Consider the following 26,160-nt stretch of genomic DNA (forward strand, 5'->3'; position numbering starts at 1 on the left):
GAAACTTATCAGTCTGACATATAAAGCCTCTAAAAGCAGCGATTTATGCCAAAATGTAGATGTACATACCCACCACCTAAATTTCATTTTTATAATTCCCACAATTATTATAACTTCCCCCAAATATATATTCAGATTGTAGCTCGACTTCAAGGATGCTTTTAAAAATTCAAGGAATAATTATGACTTTTAAAAAGCTTTCGATTAAAAGACAACTAAATTTTAAAACACACATGTGTCTCCATGACACGTGCGTGTACAGTTTGAAAATATGCTTGCCTACAGGTATGGCATACTTTTTTAAAGAATCATTTTCTCCCAAACTCTCCATGTGAACTACACATCTCCAAGACAAAAAGCTAATTGTTTCTCAATAAACTGCATAAAAATGATACCTTTACCCTTCAGCAGGCACTGGTTACTCTCTGACTTTTCAAGAGTAAAACCTCTCACTTAAAAAAAAAAAAAAAAAAAAGTGAACAAGTAGAGAAATGTGCGCTATGGTTTAGAAATGGCCATTTAGCCAAATTGCATACTTGTGCTGTGTCAGCGTCCTGGCAGAGTCAACTCATTCCACCGGTCTAATGGATGGCAATTGAATTTAATTAACAAAACTCCTTTGACTTAGTTTCATACTGTGCGGAATGTAATGGAATCTCCTCTCTCTCTCTCTTCCTCTCTCTCTCTCTCTCTCTCTCTCTCTGGCATTCAACTAAAAATGTCCTTAACTGCTGTCCACTTTAAGAATATTAAAGGCTATACATTATACTTAGAAGATATAATACAGTCATCTCCTTCCCCATGACTTAAATTTAGTTACTGAATTATGCAACATAAAATAATTAAAAAGATACTTTGATAGTGATACACAGTATAGATTCAATTACCACAATGTATCCATTAAAGGTACTTTTATAGTATGAATAAAATGCAAATCCTCTTTATGGATCAATACCAGAACATAATTCTATTCTTCCTCCTAAAAAAAGGAAGTTAACCATTATAAATCATCTTCACATGAAAATGGTAAAAAGGTGTTCCTTTAAAAGTGTTCTGTTAATCTCAATATAGTAAGAATGTTACTTTCTCTGTTACACCCATTTTAAAACTGTATGCCTAAATTCCAGCAATATTTGATAATCAATAAACAGAAAACTTATTTACCAATCTTCTTCATACTCATCTAAATGCCTGACACTAAATTCACAGAGGCATTTCTATTAATTAAATAATCTTTTCTAAATAAAATCAAGAACACACGAAAAGAAAAAAAAAAAAAGGTGCTCCTAAGGGATTCCAAGTAAATACTACTCTCCCTAACTTTTGCCTGGCTGGGCACTCTGAGACAAGTTCCTATGATTGATTATTGTGGTATCGCGGAATCTTTGACTTTGAACCATAACCTTTTTTTCGAACAATGACAGTTGGGACCTACCATTTGCCATCTGTAGAGATGGAGGGGGGAAAGGACTTCACGTACATTAATCAACCAATTAAGAACAGACTTAAACAAAACACTAAAGCATAATAAACCCCTGACTGCTTAATAGCTTTCTACTTTTAATAGTTGTCTTCCTGCAGGCTGCTCACAGGATTAGGAGGAATCTGTTCAAGTCTTAACAAAAATTGCATGAGCAAAGGGGAAAAAAAGTGAGCCATTCAAACCAGGCATTTTAAATTGTGAAAAATGCTACTGAAGGATTGATTCCACAGTTCAAATCAAAATTTAAGAGGCTGATGTACACAACCTTATCAAGGAATCTCAAGTCAATACAAACTATGGTACTTGTCTCCACTGAAGTATCCAAAATGCTTAGTACATACAAATGATCCTCTTAGTTTGAAATTTTAGGTGACTACATTTTTAAAAGCACCACTCACTCAATAATTTATAGTATATCACTTGACATAAGGTAATTTTCCAGGAGAGTTTGAGGCTTTGGTTATTGGTAACACGGAGAAAACACAGTCATAAAAATTGGAGAAAAGTTAACAAAACAAGGTAAGGTCTTACGTTTTCTCTGATGAAAATGTGATCAGCAAATGTAGTGTTAAACAGTAAGGCATTAATTCAGTCTTGTTCACAAATAAAAAATAAATAGGAAACCAAGGGGAAAAAGTCAAGGATGCCTACCTTCACAGGTTAATTCAATACTGAATTGAAGGTACTAGCCAATGAAGTGAGAAGTGCAAGGAAATAAAAGCGTAAGATTGGAAGAGCAGAAATGAAAATGCTACTGCTTGCATTTGATATGATTAGCTGCACAGTAATCAAAAAAAAAAAATTTACAAACCACTGGCTGAAAATATGTAACAATAGCTGGATATAATAAGATCATTATACAAGAATTGACTGTATTTCTATATCAGAAACACACAGTTAAAAATATACTTTTAAAAACGCGACTTATAAAAGTGGTTTCCAAAAAGATGTTGAAGACCTGGGTGAAAAATAATTCAACTTTTCGAAAGATAAAATCTAAATAAATGGAGAGGCATACCATGTTCATAGACGTAGTAAGATTTGATAATAATAAGATGTCAATTTCCTTTCCATTCAAGGGTAGATTCAATACATTTCTAAGCGAAATACACGCAGGATTTTTCATGAAACTTGACAAAATGATTCTATTACCTCACATGTATTAGAATTGCTATTATTAAAAAGGGAAGAAATAACAAGTGCTGGTGAGAATGTAGATAAAAAAGGGAACTCTTGTACATTGCTGTGGGAACGTAAACTGGTGCAGCCACCATGAAAACAATATGGAGGCTTCTCAAAAACCTAAAAATAGGGGCGCCTGGGTGGCTCAGTCGGTTAAGCAGCCAACTTCGGCTCAGGTCATGATCTCGCGGTCTGTGAGTTCGAGCCCCGCGTCGGGCTCTGTGCTGACAGCTCAGAGCCTGGAGCCTGTTTCAGATTCTGTGTCTCCCTCTTTCTCTGGCCCACCCCTGTTCATGCTCTCTCTCTGTCTCAAAAATAAATAAACGTTAAAAAAATAAAAAAATTAAAAAAAAAACACCTAAAAATAGAGCTACCATATGATCCAGTGATTACACTTCGGGGTATTTATCCCAAGAAAATGAAAACACTAATTCAAAAAGATATATGCACTTCCATGTTCACTGCAGCATTACATACCCTTGGCAAGATACAGAAACAACCTAAATGCCCATCCACAGGTGAAGAAACAAATGTAGTATTATTTAGTCATAAAAAGAAATCTTGTCATTTATGACAATATGAAGGGACCTTGAGGGCATTATTCTATATAAGGTAAGTCAGACAGAGAAAGACAAATACCATGTGACATTTTATATATGCAATCTAAAAGAAATAAAATAAACCAAGCTCACAGGTATAGAGAACAGATTGATGGCTGCCAGAGATGGGGGCTGGGAGATGGGGGAAATGGTTGAAGGTGGCCAAAAGATAAAAAGAAAGTTAAAAAAAAAAAAAAAAGAGGGGCACCCGGGTGGCTCAGTTGGTTCAGTGTCCGACTTCTTTGGCTCAGGTCATGATCTCAAGGTTCATGGGTTCAAGCCCCACATTGGGCTGGGCTCTGTGCTGACAGCTTAGAGCCTGGAGCCTGCTTCGGATTCTGTGTCTCCCTCTCTCTCTGCTCCTCCCCTGCTTGCGCTCTAATCTCTCAAAAATGAATAAAGGTTAAAAAAATTTTATATCAAAGCTAATTATAAGGGCTTAGCAACTGAACTAGCATGTTGTTGGTACAGGATAGACAAATTAATCACTAGAACAGAGAACCCAAAAACAGACCCACGGAAATATGAAAACTTAACAAATGACAGAGGTGCCATTGAAGATCATTTGGGGAATAGAGAAACTATTCAATAAGTGATAAAGTGGAAACTGTTATTCACATAGAAAAACAAATGAAACTGGATCCCTACCTCACATGACACACAAAAATAAATTCCAAACGGAATACAGATGTAAATGTCAGATGAACATTTAAGGATGTATAAAAAATACCATCTATTTCCAAACTCAGAGTAAAGAACGGTATTTTAAACAGGACACAAAGCACCAACTGTAAAACAGAAGATTAATAAACTTTTACTATATTAAAATCAAGAATTTGTGTACATCGAAGATATCTTAAAGAAAATGAAAAAATAAGCCACAAGTTATGAAAAGATATTTGCAAACACATAACACAAAAAAAGTAGAATCCAGGCTATATATAGAATTCCTAACAAACCAACAAGAAAAAGACAAGCAACAAAATAGGAAAAAAAATGAGTAAAAGACATGAGCATTGATTTCACAGAAAAAATAGTGGCTTACAGATATACAAAAAGATGTTTCATCTCATTATTAATAAAATTAGAAATGCAAATTAAGGCTGCAATAGAATATCATTTTATAGTTACCAGACTGGCAAAAAGTAAAAAATCTGGCATTGGTAAGTGTTGGAGAAAACAGAATCTTTTGTACAGTGCTACCGCTAGTGAGAGTGTAAACAGATACAAATAGTTAATAAAATAGCAGTATCTTCTTTTGAAATGTAACACTTACACACTCTGTGATTCAACAATTCCACTATTAGGTACATACCCTAAAGAAAACCTTATACATATGCTCCGCTAAACATGTTACCTACCATACATAACACTTGTTAGTTGCAAGAAACTAGAAATATCCCATCAATCCACCACTAAATGGCATATTACACAAGAAAGAAGAATAAATTACAGTACACTTAGCAACATTAGAAACATAATGTTGCATGAAAATGCAATTTCCAGGATCATGTACATATGTATGTGTATATATATGCATACATGTATGTATACATAATTTTTATAAAACTTAATAAGACTTAACAAGATATTTGATACACATATATGTGGTGAAAACATTTTTTTTCCATAGGAGGGGAACAGTAAACACAATACTCAGGATAATGGATGATATTTTCAGGGAACATAGAAGTAAATGCAAGGTATTGGTAATATTCTCCTTCTTGAGTGCAGTTGTAGATTCACAGGTCTTCATTATAATATCTTACATATATTCTTACATTGAAAAACAAAGTGAAAATAATGAAATCAAACCAGTAATGTTTATTAAAATAAATGATTTTTCACAATATCTTAGTCTTTCAGCAACAGTCCTAAAAAGTTTTAAAAGAAATACAACTGAATACCTATGTTGACTTATTTTAATAACACTGTCCCTTTTTTCTCTAAGAAAATGTATGAATAATCAAATTGAGGGGTGGGAATCTTCATTCTTTTTTACTTGAATGATATAAATAATTTGTATTTTGAATCCAATCTCAGCTCCCCATGCCAACAGGGAGGATGCTGTGATAAAGGAAGAAACTCCAGTATGGACAAATTCAAACAGCAGATAATCCACATTTCTGCTTGACTTAAAATGCATCAGTCAGCCTTTTAACATTGCATTTTATGTCCTGATTATACTTGGTTTCAAAGAACTTCTATTCTTGGGAAGGGACTAAGAAAGGACGATCCACGTTTATTGTAGATGGTTGGGCAGTAATACATACATACACACACACACACACACACACACACACACATCATATACTGTATGTCATATATCACACACACACACACCTTTCTGTGTGTGTGAAGAAATCAACAAGGTGGTATTGTTGTGGTTTGGCAGAGAGGGGATGATAGAGGAATACAAAGCTGCCTTCCAATGAAAATGTCTTATTATAAATAACTCAGTTAAAGAACTGAGTTTCTATGAATTGTCTCCAAGAGAAAATTTTTGAAAACCGGACTGAACAGGAGTGGCATGCAGTCCACAAGGATGAATTTAACTGAAAGGAGGCCGTCCCTGTTTCACTAGGAGCCTGGTCAGAATTCCAGCACATGTGTTTTACAGGTACACAGATTACGCTGTTCTTTAAAAAGACATTCTACTTCAAAATGCCTTCCCAGGTATGCTGAAATAAGAAAATGAAATAGCAATGTCTTTCCATCCATACTTTGCCAGAATAAAGGTGATCACCAGATGCAAAAATATAATCAGAGAATTAAGTAATAATTAAATAAGTTAGAATTTCACTGATAAGCATTATAGCCGCTGATATAAAGTTACTGTCTACTAGTCAAGATCCCTCCACTATATGCCATCTAAGTACACACTCCTCACCCTGAGAGGTGCTCAGCTAGCAACACCAAACAAGAGAAGACGAATACAAGAAAGGCCACGAATTCATCGTGATAGCTTCAACTACAGAATAAAACTGGAAAATAACCAATTTTTTTCCAGATGCTATAATTTCACTAATTAAACATCTCCTTTAGAAATCAATAATCCTCTAAGAGAGAGAGAAATTAGAATGCTTTCTAATTCAAGTTCTTAAACATAGTTTTTCCTACAATTTTAAGAAAGGAAAAATAGATATTTACTTCAATACAGTCTGGGGCTAGTGCTTTTGTCATTCAAAGATAATTTCTGAATTATTGTATGACAATCTACAGTATCACAACAGATATTTTTCCTTCTCAAGATTCTTATTACATAGCTATGCATTGACCTTGACCTGAATCTTATAATTCAGAAACAAGAATGGAATTGCAAGGAGACACATATTAAAATGCAAGTTTTTTCATTAGCCTAACAGTTATAAAATGTTCCAATCTTACGAAGTACACTGGTCAAATCCCACACTTTCTACCACTTTGCAAAGTACAGGCGGGCACACTATCCTCTCTGCAGCTCTGAGATCCAATTAGGATGTAACTGAAAAAAAAAAATTACATTCTAGTTTTCATTCCCCACTAGAATATTTTTAGTGACTGTTCACCTAAAGAAGATGTCCAGATTTTGGTCCCCTTTAATAGTCTATGAAAGCACAAAAGAATGTGCTTCATTTTCAGTTTTCAAGAAAATTGATTTTCATATGATTTTAAAAGTTCTTGTTTCTCATTATTTTTAAGGTTTCAGAGAAAAAAAAAATGGAAGACAGTAATGTATATTCTGTCAAAATGCTTCCATTATTCTTTGCTGAAACCAGTAGGAGGTTTTAGATATGAAGACGGGGCCAGACGGAAACACTTTACGGGAAAATCTGCAGTGGAACGGTGTTGATAATGAACATGCCTAGAGAAATAAAATCATGAATGCTGTATGTGTTGGGGGGGAAGAAACTCTTATCTTCAGTTGGGTTCTGTTTCCCTTAGAGAGGCTTATGTTACCCTACAATCAATAGGTCTCCAATTAAACAAAGAAGATTTACATATGCTGGTGCATTTTGGAGCTAATGAAATTGGTCTAACAGTTTTAATGAGGGCACAGCACTGGCTAGCAGGGGGAACTTAGAGGAGTCACCACATACAATGGGGCCCAACACCTTCATTCTGATCTTTAACTCTTCTACTACTACTGCCTCTGGCCTCTCGAACCATGCCAAAAGGTACCCTGCTTCGTTAAGGACAGACAAGCCTGGAAATTCTCACTTGAGGTAAGGGTATGATCCACAAACACTTTCCCTGCAGAGCAAGACAGTGCGGGGTTCAAAAACAAACAAAAATGGGTGCCATCTTGAGCAGAGTGCTCCATTTTTAATCAAGATCATGCTTTTTAAAAATTCAAGCATGAAGCTGATATCCTTTACTCTCCCTCCCAGCAGGGCACTGAGCACACAGTAGGTACTTGATAAATGCCTGCTGGTGGATAAAGGGGACTCCCTCACAAAGAAGTTGGAGCGGTGGCTTTATAACTTGATCACTTTCCTGGGTACACAGTTCAGATAAAAGTCAAGACCAGGATCTTAGATGGGAAAACAAACAGCCTGAATGTTTTTTTTATAAATAGTCTAGCATCACAAAACCTTTATTTTCAGAATTAATGATTATTCACATGTCAGTACCTCCTTTGGGTTAACATGAAACTTTGGATTTTGGTGAAGAAACAAAAATCAGTTAACATGATAAAGTGAGAAGGGAAAATCATTCTGACCAAACAACAACAACAAAATTAAGCATAAATTCAGTATTCCTGAGGGAACAAAAGCTATATTATATGTCACCTAGTTTTTCAATCCATATTATAAACATCTCACAACTTTTTGCTTTGTTCAAGCCTGATTTTCCACTTTGGTCACTAGCTCAACAAACGTACCGAACACACACCAGGTGGTGAGCCCTACATACCCGTATGGGGGAGGGCACACAAAAATAAATACAACTCAGTCTCTGCTCATAAAGAAATCACAGCCCAATTTGGAAGACAGATCATTTTATTACGATGCATGAAGTTCTAACGGTGAGCACTACCACAGTGCTAACAGGACACTGTGGAAATGTCGGGAAGGGGCCCTCAGCCAGTGCTGGGGTCAGAAGAAGGCCTAAGCAATGTTAACCAATTAAAGGTGAGTGAGGATGTGCTCAGTAGAAGGAATGGTACACACACACACACACACACACACACACACACACACACACACATATATAGTATATAGTATATAGTATATAGTATATAGTATATAGTATATAGTATATAGTATATAGTATATATAACATATGGGTGCCTGAGTGGCTCAGTCGGTTGAGGGTCTGAGTCTTGATTTTGGCTCAGGTCATGATCCCAACGTTGTAGGATTGAGTCCTGCATCAGGCTCTGTAGAAAGTATGCAGCCTGCCTGGGATTCACACTCTCTCTCTCCCTCTGCCCCTCTCCCCTGCTTGTGCTCTAAAATAAAATTAAAAAAAACAGAAAATATATTTAAAAAAAAATATATATATATATGCACATTTACAATGATATAAAGTGTGACCACAGCCTTCAGCAAGAAGGCAGCCTGTCCCTGTATACTCCATGAACCAAAATTCTCATTTATCACCTCGCATGTGCACTCTCCAATTTCAAGGTTAGTTGTATTCACTGTTAACTCAATCTAGAAAGGGAATATACTCACTTTAATTATCCCACATTTGTCTAAATACACCTTACCCTCATTTAAATATGGCAGCTACTCTCTTGATTACAAATAGGAACATTCGATAACGCACAGCATCGTGAAAGTGGCCTTGTCAGAAGCATGAGTCATTCCACACACTAAGTTCCTTACATCCTGAAACCCCCTCTCAGAGGTCAGCTCCTACCTCTAAAAGTTCAAGGATCCAAAGCTGACACATTAGAGTTTATTGAAACATCACCCTGGTGGGAATCTGCAATTGGGTATTCAGTCCAAATTTAAAGACAAACAATTCCTTTTCCAGATGTTGGACCCAGACAATGAGAATACTCTGAAACAACTTCCTCCTAAATAACAGATTTAAAAACAGAAAAGGGTATTATATTGCAGAGTCACAATTCTAATCTGAATATATAGGATTTAAAATATACTACATTAATGAAGTCTGCTTAGGGTTAATGTGTTCAGCTTTACTCATATCACGTGAAAGAAACCAGAATAAGGCCAGAACTATAAAAATGCTATTCAAGATTACAAGGAAAGAAGGTATAGGGGAAGTGAAGGGGGGAGATTCTGAAGATGAGTTAGCAAAAACAGAGATTTTCAAACTTGTTAAACTTCCATTATCTGGAGATAAAACACTCTTAGAATAAAGGGAACATCAGCTGTTGCTAAAAGCATCAGGTAAATTTTAAAGTCTGTATCCAGGTGGCTTATTTAATCTGAAGACAACATGGTTCTCCCTGGAGGAAATGAACTGCTAACATCCCATGAACTCTATCAAGTTTGCCTCACTTCTCTTACTGCCTGTAAAACAAAGAAATCTGTCTTCAGTTTCATGATGTCCCACATGGTACTGTGACTAATCCCCAACCATTTTTATTTACAGTGTTCGGAGTGAGTTTCTATGACAATCCCATGCCATTCTCAATGTTACACACAGATTTTCTGCCTTTTGAAAATAATTACAGAACAAATCATTTGTTCTGCACTCTATATAAAGAAAAGCACACTTATTATTGGCTGGGCAAACAGATTTCACTCTCAGATTAAACAATAAGCAGATAGAACAGAGAACCAAAAAAAAAAAAAAAAGGGAAAAAAAAAACACAAAAAACTCCAATATCCACTGTTTGGGACCACCAGATTTTTGGGTCATTATTTGTGTTTCATTTATCAGACATGCGATAGTTCTCCTTCCTATCACCATCTGTACACACTTTCCCAGAAGACCCTCACAGCTGTCCCATTAACACACTAACACACACTCGCACATATAGGACCTCTTCTGTGCTTTCTGTCTGAATGCAATCCATATCTGTTTTCTTTTCACAGGAGAAAGAAAGGCAAAGCAGCTTGAGACCTCGGACAACTTAAAATCCACTTCAGTGTAAAAGTCTCAAGATTGCTAACTTTCTTCAGAGATAGAGGAAAACAGAGAATTTAAGTGGCTATAATACTGAGACTTGGCTGTGTTTTAGGAACTACCACCAACTGCCAAATGAATTCACCATGGCTTGCTCTCCAAGGCCTTCCCTTCCTTTCTGTTTGTCACTCCCTCATTCTCCTGCTGTTTAGTTTTCCTATAACTCTGTTTTATCCTTCGGCATTACAAGAAGGATGGCCTCTAAAGAAGAAATAGAACTTTTTTGTGCACCAACATGCCACAGTGAACTATTAAGTAATAAAAAACACCTGTGCCCGGTCCTGTCTCTGCTTGGGTTTTCTTTCCACTTCCACGGATAGTTTTGACATAAGAAAACTGAAAATTTAACAACGTAGTAGAAGTATCATCAAATGAGAGAATTCCTCAACATGTACCAATGGTACAGTAAGGAGGCAACAGCAACAGCTGGTTCTGCAAATGTTCAAAACTTCCATGGGGCGCCTGGGTGGCTCAGTCGGTTAAGTGTCCGACTTCAGCTCAGGTCGTGATCTCACAGTTTGTGAGTTCGAGCCCCACGCTGGGCTCGGAGCCTGGAGCCTGCTTTGGATTCTGTGCCTCGCTCTCTCTGCCCATCCTCCCACTCATGCTCTGTGTCTCTCTGTCTTGAAAATAAACATTAAAAATTTTAAACAAGGGGCGCCTGGGTGGCTCAGTCGGTTAAGCGTCCGACTTCGGCTCAGGTCATGATCTCACGGTTCGTGGGTTCGAGCCCTGTGTCAAGGCTCTGTGCTGACAGCTCAGAGCCTGGAGCCTGTTTCAGATTCTGTGTCTCCCTCTCTCTCTCTGCCCCTCCCCAACTCGTGGTCTCTCTCCCTGTGTCTCAAAAATAAATAAACATTGGGGCGCCTGGGTGGCGCAGTCGGTTAAGCGTCCGACTTCAGCCAGGTCACGATCTCGCGGTCCGTGAGTTCGAGCCCCGCGTCGGGCTCTGGGCTGATGGCTCAGAGCCTGGAGCCTGTTTCCGATTCTGTGTCTCCCTCTCTCTCTGTCCCTCCCCCGTTCATGCTCTGTCTCTCTCTGTCCCAAAAATAAATAAATGTTGAAAAAAAATTAAAAAAAAAAATTAAAAAAAAAAAAAAAAAAAAAAAAAAAATAAATAAACATTAAAAAAAAAATTGTTTTTAATTAAAAAAAAAAAAGCTTCCTATGGGCTATTAGTTTGTAAGGATCCTACTTCAAAAACATCAAAAGCTTTGAAATCTTAGTTTCTGGATCAATTTCACCCGAGATGGCATCAGCTCGTCTCATAGTATTTTCTTCAGTTTTGTATCCTTGGCATCTAGCACGGTGCCTAACAGGTAGCAAGCGCTCAAAATATGTTTCCTGAATCAAGTTGCCAGTGACGTGGTAGAATCTGTCAACGAAGGCAACCGAGGTAGATTTTCTATGCCAACACCAACCAAAGAGCCTGTGGTAACAACAGGCTACAGTGGTCCTCCAATTCACACGAGAATGTTCTATCTTCGGAGCTCCTGGGATGCATGCACTTGGTGTCTTCACCTTGTAAAATGAAGACCGCTTCCTTCAAGGTTTGAAACGCTGAAATCTATTAACAAACCAGAAAAAGCTCTAGTCGCTCACTATTTTTTCAGCTTCAGAGAAAACCATGGCTTTCAGCACTGTTACATACTTCCAGTGAAAACTTTTACCCCATCCATAAATTCAGGGGTGGCGCTCAGAGAGCCTGATATCTTGGGGAACACCCTGGAGATAAAAAGCCCTAACCACTAACTAACCATCATACCATGGAGATGTTACTCAGCCTCTCTGCGTCTTCATCTGCAGAAAGGTAATTATAACAAAAAGCTCCCCTACCTAAATTTAAGGTTTATGTGAAAAGCTAATAAAATAATATATATGAAAAGCCAATTTAAATATTATAGAGGTTAACCACACAAGTCTGGGTTCTGATGGATCTGGCTTTAATCCTGGTTTCGCCACTTACTCTTGGCAAAACCCTGAGTGAGTTACTAACACTCTCTGAGCCTCTGTTTCCCCGAATAATGGGAGTAACCCACAACAGAAGTCAACTACCATCTCTGCTCACCCCTGCCACCCAACATGAACAATTCTCCCAAACTTGGAGAGGTCCAAAAGGAAAACAAAATAGAAACAAAGAAACTCACATAAAACCAGAGAAGCCCATATCCACAGTTTAGAAAAACCAACAAAGCCAACCCTAAGAAAAGGCACCCAGATATGTAAATTCCTGGAGATGCCCAAAATATTTAGAGTCTATCACAGAACGCTCTACGTACAGAGCAAAAGGCACTGTCCTGTCTTCACTTTTAAACAAGGCGATTGGTAATAAAGGGCCAGAAATGTGCATCTCTAAGTGGGAATCTGTGCTCCTCCCCAATCTATCTGTTTCCATCCACTTCTGCTGTCTCATGACACGTCTTCACGGATTCAGCATTGCCCCCACCCCAGAACCTCTGAGGCTCAACTGTAAATAAAGTAAAAAAGCTGTGCATAATCAGTCTTTATACAGCAAAATTGAAAATGTCTCTCTTTGAAGAATTACAAAGCTTTCTGTCTGAAACCTCTGACCTTTCTAGAGGAATCAGAGTTACTGTAGTTTAAAAATGTAGGTGGTAAAAGTACAAAGGATTACATTTATCCATTTTGCATGTTTGCCGTCTTTTCTGAGATGAGGAGCAAATATCTTTAGAACAATTAGTGCTTCAACCCTAACATTTCAGGCTGTCATATCCTCATTCTCCAAAGAACTGTGTACATCCTGGCCCCGATGAGATGGCACTTTTCTGTTAATTACTTCTCCCACTTTATTTTACGGAAAATCTAAAAGCACACGAATTCCAGAACCTTCCTTGAAAATAAGACTTTTGTCCATACAGTGGATACACCAAGAAAATAATTTTTAAAATCATTTGACTGTTATTTAAAACCTCTGTAATTCTTGACTGGGTAGGGAGGAGGAGGGACTTCCAAAAGTACATCTAACAGAAAAAAAAGAAAGAATTCTTAATAAAAGTCCTTGTCACATACTAAGAGCCCATACAATAAAAGTACTGCAATGACTATCCTTCCCTGACAGGAACATACAACAATAGTTATGCTGTTGAACAGCATCAAGTTACAAAGACTTCATTCTCAGAAGTTACTTGAAACTCCTCTCCAAAAAGAGAACCTCCACCATTTAAAAGAAGGGGAGGAAAAGCCAACTAAATGAATCAGAGACGTTAGTAACCTACTAATTTTTCATACAATATGCGTCCGTGCGAAAATCTTGCTATGGTCACACAAAGATACTGAGCGGCTTTTGCCAAATTCTTATCCAGAACCCTTGCTTGACCTTAAACGTTTGTAACCCACTCATCTTTAACTCCCAATTACTTAATGCTAAAATTATGTTCTCAGCTCTACGTTGGTTTCCATCAACATCTTTAATATCTAATACTATTTACAAATTGTGCTCAGCATAAAAGATATTTATGATTTTCACTGCTAATCTGCCATGGTGTCTGAGCCCATACAGCTCTGCTGAATAGGATGCTTACGAAGGTTTACATGCAGATACATAGTATCTTAATTACTCATTCTATAGTGAGCTCTTTAAGCATCTCCATTCCTCACTCATTTGGAATGTTTAAAAATGCCACGGAGAAGGGCTTGATGTCATCTAAACACTGAAATCCATCTGTCTATGGCCCTCTTTTGACTTTACTCCTTCTGCAGCCAAATTTTTCACAAAAGTTGATGAGAATTTGTCAACCTAAGGACTTGTAATGTCAGCTCCTTTGAAAGGCAATGGAATATTTGAAAGTGACAATGATGGGATCCTGCATGTAGAATATTCACTGCATGTAGGAGTTTAAAATTAAATAATCCCTTTAAGATTAAAATACGCAGAATTCGAGATGCTTCCAATAGGGGAAGAGGCAGGCACATAACAGCAGAGACAGTTCTGAGTTCCCCACAGTAAATAATATGTCCCTAATTTTGAAAATTAAATAATTGATATAGTAGCACAAGTTCCTATTATCCACTGACAAATAAATAGCTTTCCATACCAAGAATTACCACTCAGATCAAGCTATAAAACTCACCACAGATACATCTTCCCCAACAGCATGAACATGTTGCACTATCCAATCATGGGCTGGCAAAATTACAAAAGGAAATAAAATCACCCAAACCATAGCAACAAAGACAACAGCCTGACAATGGCAGATGCTAAACAGACATACATACAAATTTTGAAATTGTATTCGTTTTTAAAGATACGTCTTATTGTTACTTTTGTTTCACCTCACATTTTTAACCTACGAAAATAGCCATTAAAATATTTATCTGAATATATATGCTCTGAAAACTATTTGGTCTGGAAACTCAGAGGTTATTGGGACCACCATAAACACTCATCAGAGACATCAAAAGGGATGCAGTATGGGACAATGGGGTGTGAATCCTATTTTTTTATTCCAATCCTCTCGTTTCCAATTTATACTTTTACTCATACACTTCAGTTTTCTCTTTCTGGCATAACTGACAGTGACTCCGAACAACCCTAACTTTTAATTTATTAGCATTTCTAAAAAAGCAACTTCAAAAGCAAGCTACATTTCTATTTTATTCAATATAAATTCAGCTCAGCAGCTTATTTTTTAAATAAACCCTAGAAGAATTAATAGACATATAATGAATGTAGTATAAATTATAATTACTGGTCTTTTTTTCTATTTACAATTAGAAAATTCATGTTGAATGGGGCTTTGAATTTTTACACTGAGGTCATTAAGAATTAATCTTGCTTAAGTTTAAAGATATGAAAATAAGGGTATTAAATATATCCATCAATTAATCAGTCATTTAAGGGCATTAAGATGAACCTTGTTCCTCTTTTCATTTTTTCTTTCTCTTTAATATTAAAAAACAATTTTAACAAATAAAACTCAATTTTTGCTTTTTTTTTAAATAATGATACACGAGGCCGTAATCAAAGGATCTGTTTAGAGTAATGTAAATTTAAATTTTTTTATCTAATCATGAAGAGAAGTTAGAAATATACCTTTTGTGCACATAAGAAAATATGTATAAATTTTACCTCGTAAAACATTACGTGCAATTCTGATTTTTAAACTAATGCTTGCTTTAATTCTCAGTGGCTTCCCAAAACACCTAGAACCATTCATCTATCTTAGAAAAAGGGGGGGGGGGAGGGGATCTTAAACCTGTTATAGTGCTTGTATTCACTGAGCTTCAACATTCTAAAAACAAGAAAGAACAAGTCACTCCAGACTTTGGACCCCAACACTGACAAAAGCATAAGAACGTTTTCTCCCTCTCTTAGCCAAGTATGGACTCATTCTGTGCCTCAGAACTGGACTCCACAGTTAGAACGTCTCCATGGGAAGGGTCTGGATTTTGACTTTTTTCTTTCCCTCTGATTCAAGGTAGGTGTGGGATACCATTTAAATGACACCCGACCCCCACACGACAGGATAAGAGAGAGGGATACAGAGCGGATCTTAACTGTAAGTGGAAGAGAAGTGGTTTGGAATCAGAAGGCCTCGGTTTTAATCTTACTATACACATGTCACTTGCACACTCTGAGACTTTATTTTCGCCTGCACAAATGAAGAACACATATTTATTTACAATATTGCCATGATTTTTTAAAGAAAAGAATAAGAAAGGAAGAGAGAGAGAGAGAGAAAAAAAAAAAGAAAACTACCATGTATGGCAAAACTCAGGATAATGCTTGCCGCAAAACAGACAACTCAATAAAAGTTCACCTTCCTGCCTTCCTTTCTTCCCCCATGTCCTTTTCTTTACTTTCAATTGATCTAGGTCCAAAATATTTACCACTAGGAAAGCGTGTGAAAGACATGAAGAGAAGTAAGTTTAAAGGTCTCAAAGAACACTAAAGCTATTCTACTTCAATCTCTAGCTATTATCATTGCCCTGATCATTTCTAGGTTTGGGATTAGCAATATATTATGCTTCAAGGAAGACCAACACAGGCCAAGATACGTATCAAGAAAAAGAGAACTTTTTTCTCTTAATTTTGTCTTATTTAGTTGCTTTTGCAAAGAGAACGGCAAAAATATCCTCTCCACGTGGTTGTCACAATTTGTCAACTGCGGACTTCTTTCTCTGCCTCACAAGCCATGTTTATTTAACTAGAATATTCATAGGAGGGCTAGTGCTGTTATCAGAGAAAATATACTTTTACACTGAGAAATGATCGTAAGGACACATGAAGCGTTGTTTGCTAATATTCTGGGAAAGACCTAGGGTAAAAGTTGTTTCTGTCTTGGCAGCAGCTAGACAATTCTGCTAAGTTCAGAGGGACTCTAAAGTTTAGATCAATAATCTGTATCTTACAGTTGCCGAAACAACAGCCAAAATTTTGATAACACTGTAAGTTATCGCTTTAAAAAGATGGTAATAATCATAAACATCTCAACAGTCCCTTTCCCAAGTTTATGCATGTCACAGTGTCCCTTACGGGACCCTTCAAAAGATAAAAAGAATTTTCGCAAAAGTTTTCTTTTCTAAAATTTTGAATAGGAACTCCAAAAGCCCCAAACACTCTCTGAGTCTGAAACAAATGGTGCCAAAACACGCACGCAGGGGGACGGATTATAAAATTCTCCACTTGATACCTAGGTGCTTGGGATCCTTTTACAGTCACTACTTAAACCAAAACACTTTGAGAGCATCTCCATTTGCGATTAAATTCAGTTTTGTGTTTCTTAACAAAGCATGCCAGTTCATTCATTCTCTTCCTCCTCCACCTGACTTCTTCCTTCCCCTTACCCCACACCTCCCACCTCGCAAGGATGTAGAGTTTATAATATATTTAAAAACAAGATTTAACCTCTAAATAAAGATGGGGAAATTATTGCTGAGATGGTAATAAACTGGTGTTTAACATTCTCAGTGAATTCAATCTGTATTTCATGTTTTTGCTTCTATTCTAACCTCAGAATTGCTTTCAATAATCTATATTAACATTTGCAAGCAATTAGAATTGTTGCTGCTTCTGTGCAAGTTTTTAAAAACTGACAGGCCATTCTGCATCCTGTGGAAGCAGCTTGAGGCCTTAACCAAGTGAAACACCCAGTCCTACTGTGTACAGCAGTGACCACAACAAAGGCTGTGGTTTCTCCCACACTAGCCCTAAATAGGTTTAAATTAATGCTATTCATCACTGGGTGGAAAAGAAGACAAGGCAAATCTAAGCCAGCAGCATTGGGAAATTTCTTACCAACATTCAAACCTCTTAGCCATAAATGAGCTGACCTCCGTTCATAAGTTTACTCCGAACAACCTTTCCTCCCTATTCCTATACCCTCTCTGCCTTTGAATTTCCATCTTTTTCACTACATTCTAGACAAAGGATATTGTTACTACCCTCAAGTTACACAAACATTGAAGGACATAAAAGCCATATTTATCTCAAGTCTGTTGACTGTTGGTGCTATTTCCTTTAAAGAATTAAAAGACAAAAAAATAAATGAAATTTTCTAAAATGGTGCATATACCAATAATTTGGAATGGATCAGTCAGCCACAAAATCTACCTTGAGTTTAGCTTAAGATTACGGTTAGAGTTTGAGACAGGGTGGTACTTACTCTTTTAATTTGAAACGTCACTGTGCATTAGTCTTACTCCCTCTTTTTCTGAATACAGCTTATTATTCTAAATCCCAGAAACTAGCTGCACACCCTTCTACTAAGGAGTTTACTGAGGTACTGAAAAAGCGTAATTACATAATGCTCGTCCTAAACTTGAACATAAATACACACATACGCATGTATGCCTGCTAACAAAATATACTGAACATATTTTAGATATGCAATACTGATGCAAACTAATGCACTAAGTCACTTAAAAATTAAGAAATTACCGTAACTAATTCAGCATAAAATTATAAACTATAACAATCTAACATTAGTCACTTAAAAATGTTTACAATCCTCATTCTATATGCTCTGCTAACCTTACACATAGAGTTACAGTGTATTTAAAGTAACAGCTTTTTAAAAAAAGAAATCATTTGCAGTGCTCTAAAGAGCACTCTGTGTGCAGCCTGAATGTGCACACACATGCACACGAAGCACACACACGCTCATACACAGACACTCCCAATCTTACACCTGCTCTGAAGCAGTAGGAAGTGAATTCTCAATCTGTCAACATGACCATCTGGTCTATCTGCATATCACGGCTTTCTCTATTACTATATGAAGGAATGGCAATCATGAAGCCAAAATAAAACTAAAATGCACCTGAATGGGACTATCTCTCCCTTTGTTGAAATGGAATAATACGTGGCACATCAGAATAAAACTGGCCGAATGTAAATAATTTAAAGGGAGCATTCACAACAGCATGATTAAATGAACAATATGGTGCAAGTAATGTGGTCATCAGTAATACTGGCCGTACAGGTTTACAGAACAGGTACCAGACTTCCCACACACCGCAAATAGCTCTTTCAGTGAGTGACAGGACCGTTACTATTCCTGGTCCAAGCAAAACTAAGCAAAGGGAGCAGCAGGGCCAGCATGGAAGCAACCAGTAGCTGCTGTAGTAAAACAGTACTGTGTAAAATTGGTCACCTTCTACCTTAAAACTAACACTACTCGTGTTAGGACACTGGGACAAATTCAATTCACTCTGTCACTGGCTAATCAACAATTACAGTAACTACCTGACAAATTCCGGTCATTTATTAGTCTTTCAAAGCAAATTTTAAGGCCACTAAAAATACTTCCAGTCTTAGGAAATTCCTCATCTGCAAAAAGTGAAGATGCTTATTGCAATTTAGCTTTGGGCCTTATGCCGCTCGAAAATTAGCAAAGGCCTTACTCAGTTGATTTAAATATAATTCTATTTATTTAATTTTACTTTTTAAATGTCTCCACACGGCTGCCTCAGAGCTTTCATTCCACCTCACAGCAGGTAATAGCTATCAAAAATAAATTGTGACACTATCATTCTATAGTTTAGATACAGCAACTTACCTCTATCTAAGAGAGGAGTCCTTAAAAAGTCGAACCTCCCAACAAAATTTACCGAACTCAACTGAGAATCTTTCTAGAATCTGATTACATTACCAGAAGTTATACAGACGCGGTTAAAAAAAAAAAAAAAAAAAAAAAAAACTCTCCAGAAAGTTCTCGGTTGAGTGCCTACTAATGAACAAAGGTTAACTTTATCTAAAAGGTCAAATGCCTGGTGGCTAAGGTTATGACCTTAACAACTTAAATTGTGACCTTGCCACGTGCCGGGTATATTGTAGATTCTGATTCAGATCATCTGGTAAAGACTGGTCATAAATTAGCTTTACTGTTACACGCCCACAAAGAAAGCCATTTGCCACAATTCCATAATATCTCCAAGTTGTCATACGATACATACGGAAGGACAACTCAAATAAAGACCAAATTAAGGGCATAAAATGGTTTTACTCTTTTATACTTTTAACGAGATGAAATTCTCAGGCTTATGGAATCACTCCAATTTCATTACCCTTGTTACTGTTTATCAGCCACAAAATTCAGACAGTTCTAACACCACTGGATTTAGAGGGGAAAAAAATTGGAAGGTGGTTTATGTATTGTATTTTAGCATCTCAATCAGTCTTAGGAGAAATCACCTCCACTTTTAAAGAATGATTGATTCTGCACTAGCTTCCAGTATTCATACGTGTGTTCTAAGATTTCAACTTCCTACCAATGAAAAAGCTGAGGCTTGAAGCAATAATTATTGTACAAGTTTTTAAAAGGGAAAAAAATCTTATTTTGGGAGCTATGTAGTGGGGGAAATGGCATTTTGGAAGAAAAAAAAATCCAACATTTTCAGAGAGAGTGGGAAAAAAAATTTACTAAAGGTGAAAAGGCCACAATGGTTTTGGCATGTTTCTTGAAGCACGTTTCAGAGTCTCTGCCTCCTGCCAATACTGGCAAGTTCTCAAAACTTTTAAGGAGGTAAAAACATTGTTTAGTGTTTACAAATCTTCAGTATTATAACAGATGCTTGTCAAATCAGTTGTATGTAAGTTGACCGATCTACCTCGTATTTGTATTGGCAACTAGCTTCCCGTCCACAAATAACAGGTCTCTAAATCTCTTAAATCAAATTTGAACTATTGTCAGACAAAAGGCCCTTAATATTTTCTTCTGCAGCCGTCCTGTTGCGTGCACAGAGAAGCAGCCATTACTGCGCTCCGTGAAAGCCAATGGCCTAACACTTGGCTGCCATTCAGGCCTAACAGGGGATTCTGGGATACGTCAGGAAAACCAAACCGAGAGGTAGTCTGATCCACGTTGCTGTCAATAAATCTTTCATAAGCAATAGGGATGCTAACTCTCCTAAGCAACCTTCTACCTGTCACGTTACCCACATAATCCTTCAGGTATTGAGACAACCAGCCACCGTGTGAGCTCAAGGATTTGCAGCAACGGCACAGGAACAAACGGTCAACAACGAAGGAGAACACATGTAATGGCAATCACTGGAGAGCCTGCGGCTCTTTCAATCTAAGGGAAACGTTTGTATCTCACACTGAGAACGATTCTTCTCGCCCCGACAGAGGTCACCGGTACTTCACCTCGACGTACCTGGTAAGGAAGCGCAAGCCACGGTGTGTGTCACCTGTTGGTACCCTCGTTTCTCTATGCTGGCCAATTAAAGCACTGGCGACAATTTATAAATGATTGACTTTTCTAAATATCAAAAAGATTAACCCCAAGATCTTAAAGGGTGCTCCCTGAAAGCACCTGTAGCACCCATCCTTTTTTTTTTTTCCGCACCTTGCCTTTCCCTGTCAGAATCTCCACTTATGTACGCAAATACATTTCTTAAAAATTTAACTCTGCTTTTTCAATAGAGAGAACAAAGTAACAATAGGGTGAAAGGGGGATTAAGAAAAGGATACTTGTTCCTGTCTAGAGGTCATTGGAGAGGTGCTGCCTTTTCATTTTCACTACCCAGAACTGGCTAAAGCAACAGGCGCTTCTTACAATTAAGTACACATTCTCCAAAACCCAAATATTTGAAACACTTACAGATCACATCCTCTAAAATACTCATCTATCCCCTGCCAACAGAATGCAAATGATAATGTGACATGCTTGCAAAGTTAATTTCTCCAGTTTCTTATGTAAGGACAGATGGGTAACAAAAGTTCTTTCTAAAACATATATTGAGGAAAATAATAGAGAATAGGCTATCAGCTGACTTTAAAAAATAGCTCGCATTTTTAGAATTAAAAACATTCTGCAAAACAGTACAGTGTTGATCTTACAGGTAACACCTCTCTTCTTTGTGGGGAGAAAAACATGAATATATGAACCCCAAAAGAGCCTACTGGTAGGATTCCACAACCATCTTTCTTTCATCTGGCTCAAGTAACTGCCATGAAGGTAAAATCCAGCAAGACCGATATGTACATATAAAAAGTCAACAAGTTACACAAGACCTGAGCTTTCACATAACACAATGAACCTTTTGTCTAAAATGAGGCAAAAGAAACAAAGTAAAAATGCATTCTTTTAGTCAGCCCTCAGTAGTTTTATCCTGAATGCTACTCTAGAATGGTATAACATACACAGGTAAAACATGCCTCAAAAACAGCCTTGAAACAATAAAGAATTTTATCACCAATCAAAGCAACTCACTCCATCAATGATCAATATCAATTTCTCAGCGCATTCATGCACTACCCAGGTTGGTTACTTTTAAGATTAACCTTACCATCAATTGCGTAAAGAGTTGGTTTGTTTTTCCTTCAGCTATCTTAGACAACAATGCGAATTCCTAAGTACAAAGCTACTAAAGTTTGCGTATTAATGTGATTCTTTTTCCTTCATAAATGATCAGCAATTTGACAGTAATCTTACCACATCTTCTTAATACGCATGGGGTCCAAGAGGCCCCAGTAGGTTAAAAACACTCCCAGAAGATAAGCAACTAAAAATACTGCCTCACCACCAAACTCAGTGCTTTTCAACTAGATCACCTGCCATTCAAAATACCCCCTTTATGAGAAAGGTGTTATGAGGCTTCTCTCGCCCATCATCAAAAAACGTGGTTTAAACATATCACAGAACTACCAACACCTCTGATAACACTACTCGCCAAGAGAACTGAACTTGGGGAGAATCCTCTCAAAGCTACGTTTTTCCACCTGAGTGAAGATGTCCCCTCAGACACCAGGGCTTCTGGCTATTCTGACTTTGGTTCACCTTTGCAACCACACCTGTCTCTACGTATGTGGCCTGCCACTTGGAGGGGGCCGGAATGGCCCGGCATATACAGAGGTCAGCAGAAAAGAAACACACGAGAAAGAAGAACAACGTCTCACCATTGCACTTACCTGCTGCATGCACAAAGTATGCCAAATATAAATCGAGTTCCTTAACAGAAACCCCTATGTGATGGGGCTGCACACAGAGCCCTGGATTCGAGCACTGTGGGGACTTTACAAGGCGCTCACCATCAGTACTTTCGAGCGGAATACCTTTAAATAAAATCACCATAACGAGGTCCAACCTCCAGACTTTATCTGCCTGTCGAAGGCAGTCAATTCTTCGCATCTTGCCTTTCTGGTCTGGGTTGGAAAGAACACAACATGGAGGCTTTTTCCCTGTAACTGTAAGAACAAAATCCTCTCGGTACTCGGGGCGGATATCTTTCCGTAACTTGGCCAGAAGTCGAGATGCCCACTTCTGCTTGACCTCTGGTTTTTCACTTAGCAACTCATCCTTCACGGCTCTCTCTTCTTCTTTTGACATACGCTTTTCATGTTTTTTGAAGTATTTTCGTTTTCGGGCCTGCAGGTTGAACCATGTGTAGGCGAAGGCTCGGACGTGGGGCAGAAGTGCTTCAATGAAAGGATGAAACTCATCCTAGAGAGATGAACAAAAACAAAAGTATAACTACAATGGAGACAAAAGGAAACAACTTTTCTTCAGATAGTCATTTAAAAAAAAAAAACAACAAAAAACAACAACAACAAAAAACATGCTTATTTCACTTGAAAGTCGACTCAAGCATTACCTTACCAAAATTATACAGAGGATGCCTATAGGGAGTCTGAGGGGGAAAATAGAAAACTATCAGTATCATTTCTCACAATCTCGGCAAAAAAAATTGCTAAAAATCTTAAAATGTTTTGATATGTTCACCAAAGTGCACCAGGTTCTATTGCCAGGCTTAGGTCCCAAATCCTTTAGATAGTAAGTGAAGTTTATTGAAATGCTTATAACGATATATAATCTTAACCCTATTTCAAGAAAGGCATATCTAATTTTGCTCCAGCCTTGACCTCACTACTTGTAGTACAGCCAGGGCTCGGCCGCCAGATTGGCAAATCCTAAACATTTAGATGCCAGTCAATGTTTATGGAAGTCTAGGAGCAAAAAATCATCTCCACGATCAATGAAAACAAAGACTTTCCCTCTAAAAATATTGCCTGTAGACTCTAATCTGTTTCTCAGTCATTTTGGTAACATCTTAATTCCTTCTTAAGTATCACAGTTGTGTATGATTTTTTTAGTCAAAAACTTAGAAAAATTTGGCGTCTACAAAAGAAGAGATGAATTTGATATTCTTCAGGCTGAAATAAAAGATCTATTTCCAAGACATACTTGCTGATACTGTGGGAATGAAACAAAAAGGAAGAAAAGGGGGGAGAAAAACAAAGAAAAGCGTACATGCCAAATAGTAAATAGAATGCGTCATTGTGACAACAGGGTTGCAACTAAATACAGTTAATTTCGTGAAATGCCTTCAGGAATAATCGTCCCTAAAAAAAGAGAACCGTTATTTAATTTTTGAAAATAATATTTCAGGCTTTTTCTCACAAGGAAATAGAGAAGCTGGTACATTTAATGTTTACGAGACTCCAGGAAAACCCTCCACGGTTGCCTCTTAAAATGCAAGTAATTTGAAAATAAAATTCAATTTAAGATGTTCACATTTTTCTTACTGTCCTATGAAAATGTTTGATTCTTTTACTTGATGTTTTCTTAGGAAATATAAATACAAAATTAAAGAAAAATTAAACAGTAACCTCCACAAAGCTTTCTGAGTACATCTAACTTTTGATTAACCAACCCACACTGATCTTACATAACTTCTCTCCACCGCACAAACCCCCAAAAGATAAATTATTTACTTTCAAATGAATGAGGATAAGAAAACCAAAGAGATATCTGATGACTTTTTAAAGAAGGGTGTAGAACAGACAAATATTATAAAATGCATTCTTTTTCAGTTTGTAATATCCCTCTAAATATATACTTTGGAGGCACAAGTAACTGTAATGTCCAAAATATTATTACTATAAATTATTAATTTTTTAAATGTTCAAATGTAAATGGAGAGGTTAAAATTGGAAAAATATTTTTCCAATTTTCCAAGACTGCTAAAACATTCTAAATTATAATCAATCATGTAAACACTAGACAACTATTTTTAAAGCAAGTACATAATAATGTAATACATAATAAATCATTTCACTAATTGACATTTATCTTTTTCTTCTATGAACCAATTCTAGGCTCTGCATTTCAAGTTTAGCTTTGAAAACTGCTTTTATTCAATAAAAATCCAAAAGAGAAGTCAGCTTTTATAACATATGTGCATTCTTTAAGTGGAGAGGAAACAGAGAAAAATACAAGAATTATATTATCCTTTATCCATAAACATTTTTTAATTTCTGATGTCTGAGAATCTTTCTCACTGCCATACTTTAAAAGGCAGAAATGGGGTGGGGGAGCATTTTTCAGGTCACGGTTTATAAGGTATACACCAAACCGCAAAGCATTTAAACATTACTAAATTCTGAGCTCATCCTTGAAATGCTCTAAAATACATAAAACTGGGGTTTGGAACAGTCCTTCACATTGGCTGATTTCCTTACATACACAGGACATGCTAGGGACCAAGGCTCTGTGGTATCATGCAAAGAACTCCTGGAGTCTGCCCTAACTACAAAGTGAGCTTTCACCAAAGGGAGGATTTCATTTTAAAATCTCAGCCCCATTTTATAAAGCAAAGCATAACTACACTCCAAACAATCCACATTTATGTTAAAATGTTATCTCACTTAAAAGGTTTATTAATGACAATAAACATTTTTAAAAAAAGCATTCTGATATGGCATTTAAATGTTGGAAGAGACTCCTACTAGTAAAGCTTCTCACAGAACTGTGAGCTGTGTTCATTCGTGTTCAAAAGGATTCTGCTTACCTGCCAACCAAATGCCTATCTATCTCATCATAAAAACCCTTAAACGAGGCCAACTATGTCAACTAATCATTAAGAATAATCTAAGTCCCCAATTTTGCATCAAAAGTATTTACGACTTATTACCCCCCAAAGGTTTCAAGAATGTGCCAATAAAAGTCCACAATATTTTGTATAACTTTACTCCCACGTACCATTAAAGTGCTAGTTATCTTTCTCACCTCACGATCAGAAATATTCTAGATCATCGAAAGTAAAGAATATCGTTAACTTGTAGGTAATGTCGAGGCACAGCATAAATTAATTTTGAAAAAAAAGTATGCCCTTATAAATCATGTTGCTGCACATACTGCCATACGCTATGTAATATTCCAAAATAGTCAAGAGAAAATAAAGAATGTTGTACATAGGTACTCAGTGAGAAAGTTAGAGGCCACCAATGAAAACAAACCTGAAAACCTGTTTCAAAAGCGGTATGACTTTGAATCAGCATCTTAAACGTTGATCTGTTTGTAAGTAAGCCAAGTTTAAGAACCACTGAGCGCTGATATTTCTGGA

General features: G+C 37.0%; 1 protein-coding gene across 9 annotated transcripts in view; it reads right to left on the reverse strand.

The window, feature by feature from the left end:
• Positions 1-26,160, reverse strand: part of NFIA (nuclear factor I A) — a 377,388-nt gene that overhangs the window by 343,311 nt on the left and 7,917 nt on the right. For all 9 annotated transcript variants that reach the window (XM_047869648.1, XM_047869645.1, XM_047869644.1 and 6 more), the window contains one exon: positions 22,727-23,258. In XM_047869648.1, coding sequence (XP_047725604.1) covers positions 22,727-23,258 — 532 coding nt within the window. The remainder of the gene's footprint in view (positions 1-22,726; positions 23,259-26,160) is intronic.

The sequence above is a fragment of the Prionailurus viverrinus genome, chromosome C1 (assembly GCF_022837055.1).
Source record: "Prionailurus viverrinus isolate Anna chromosome C1, UM_Priviv_1.0, whole genome shotgun sequence".
NCBI lineage: Eukaryota > Metazoa > Chordata > Mammalia > Carnivora > Felidae > Prionailurus > Prionailurus viverrinus.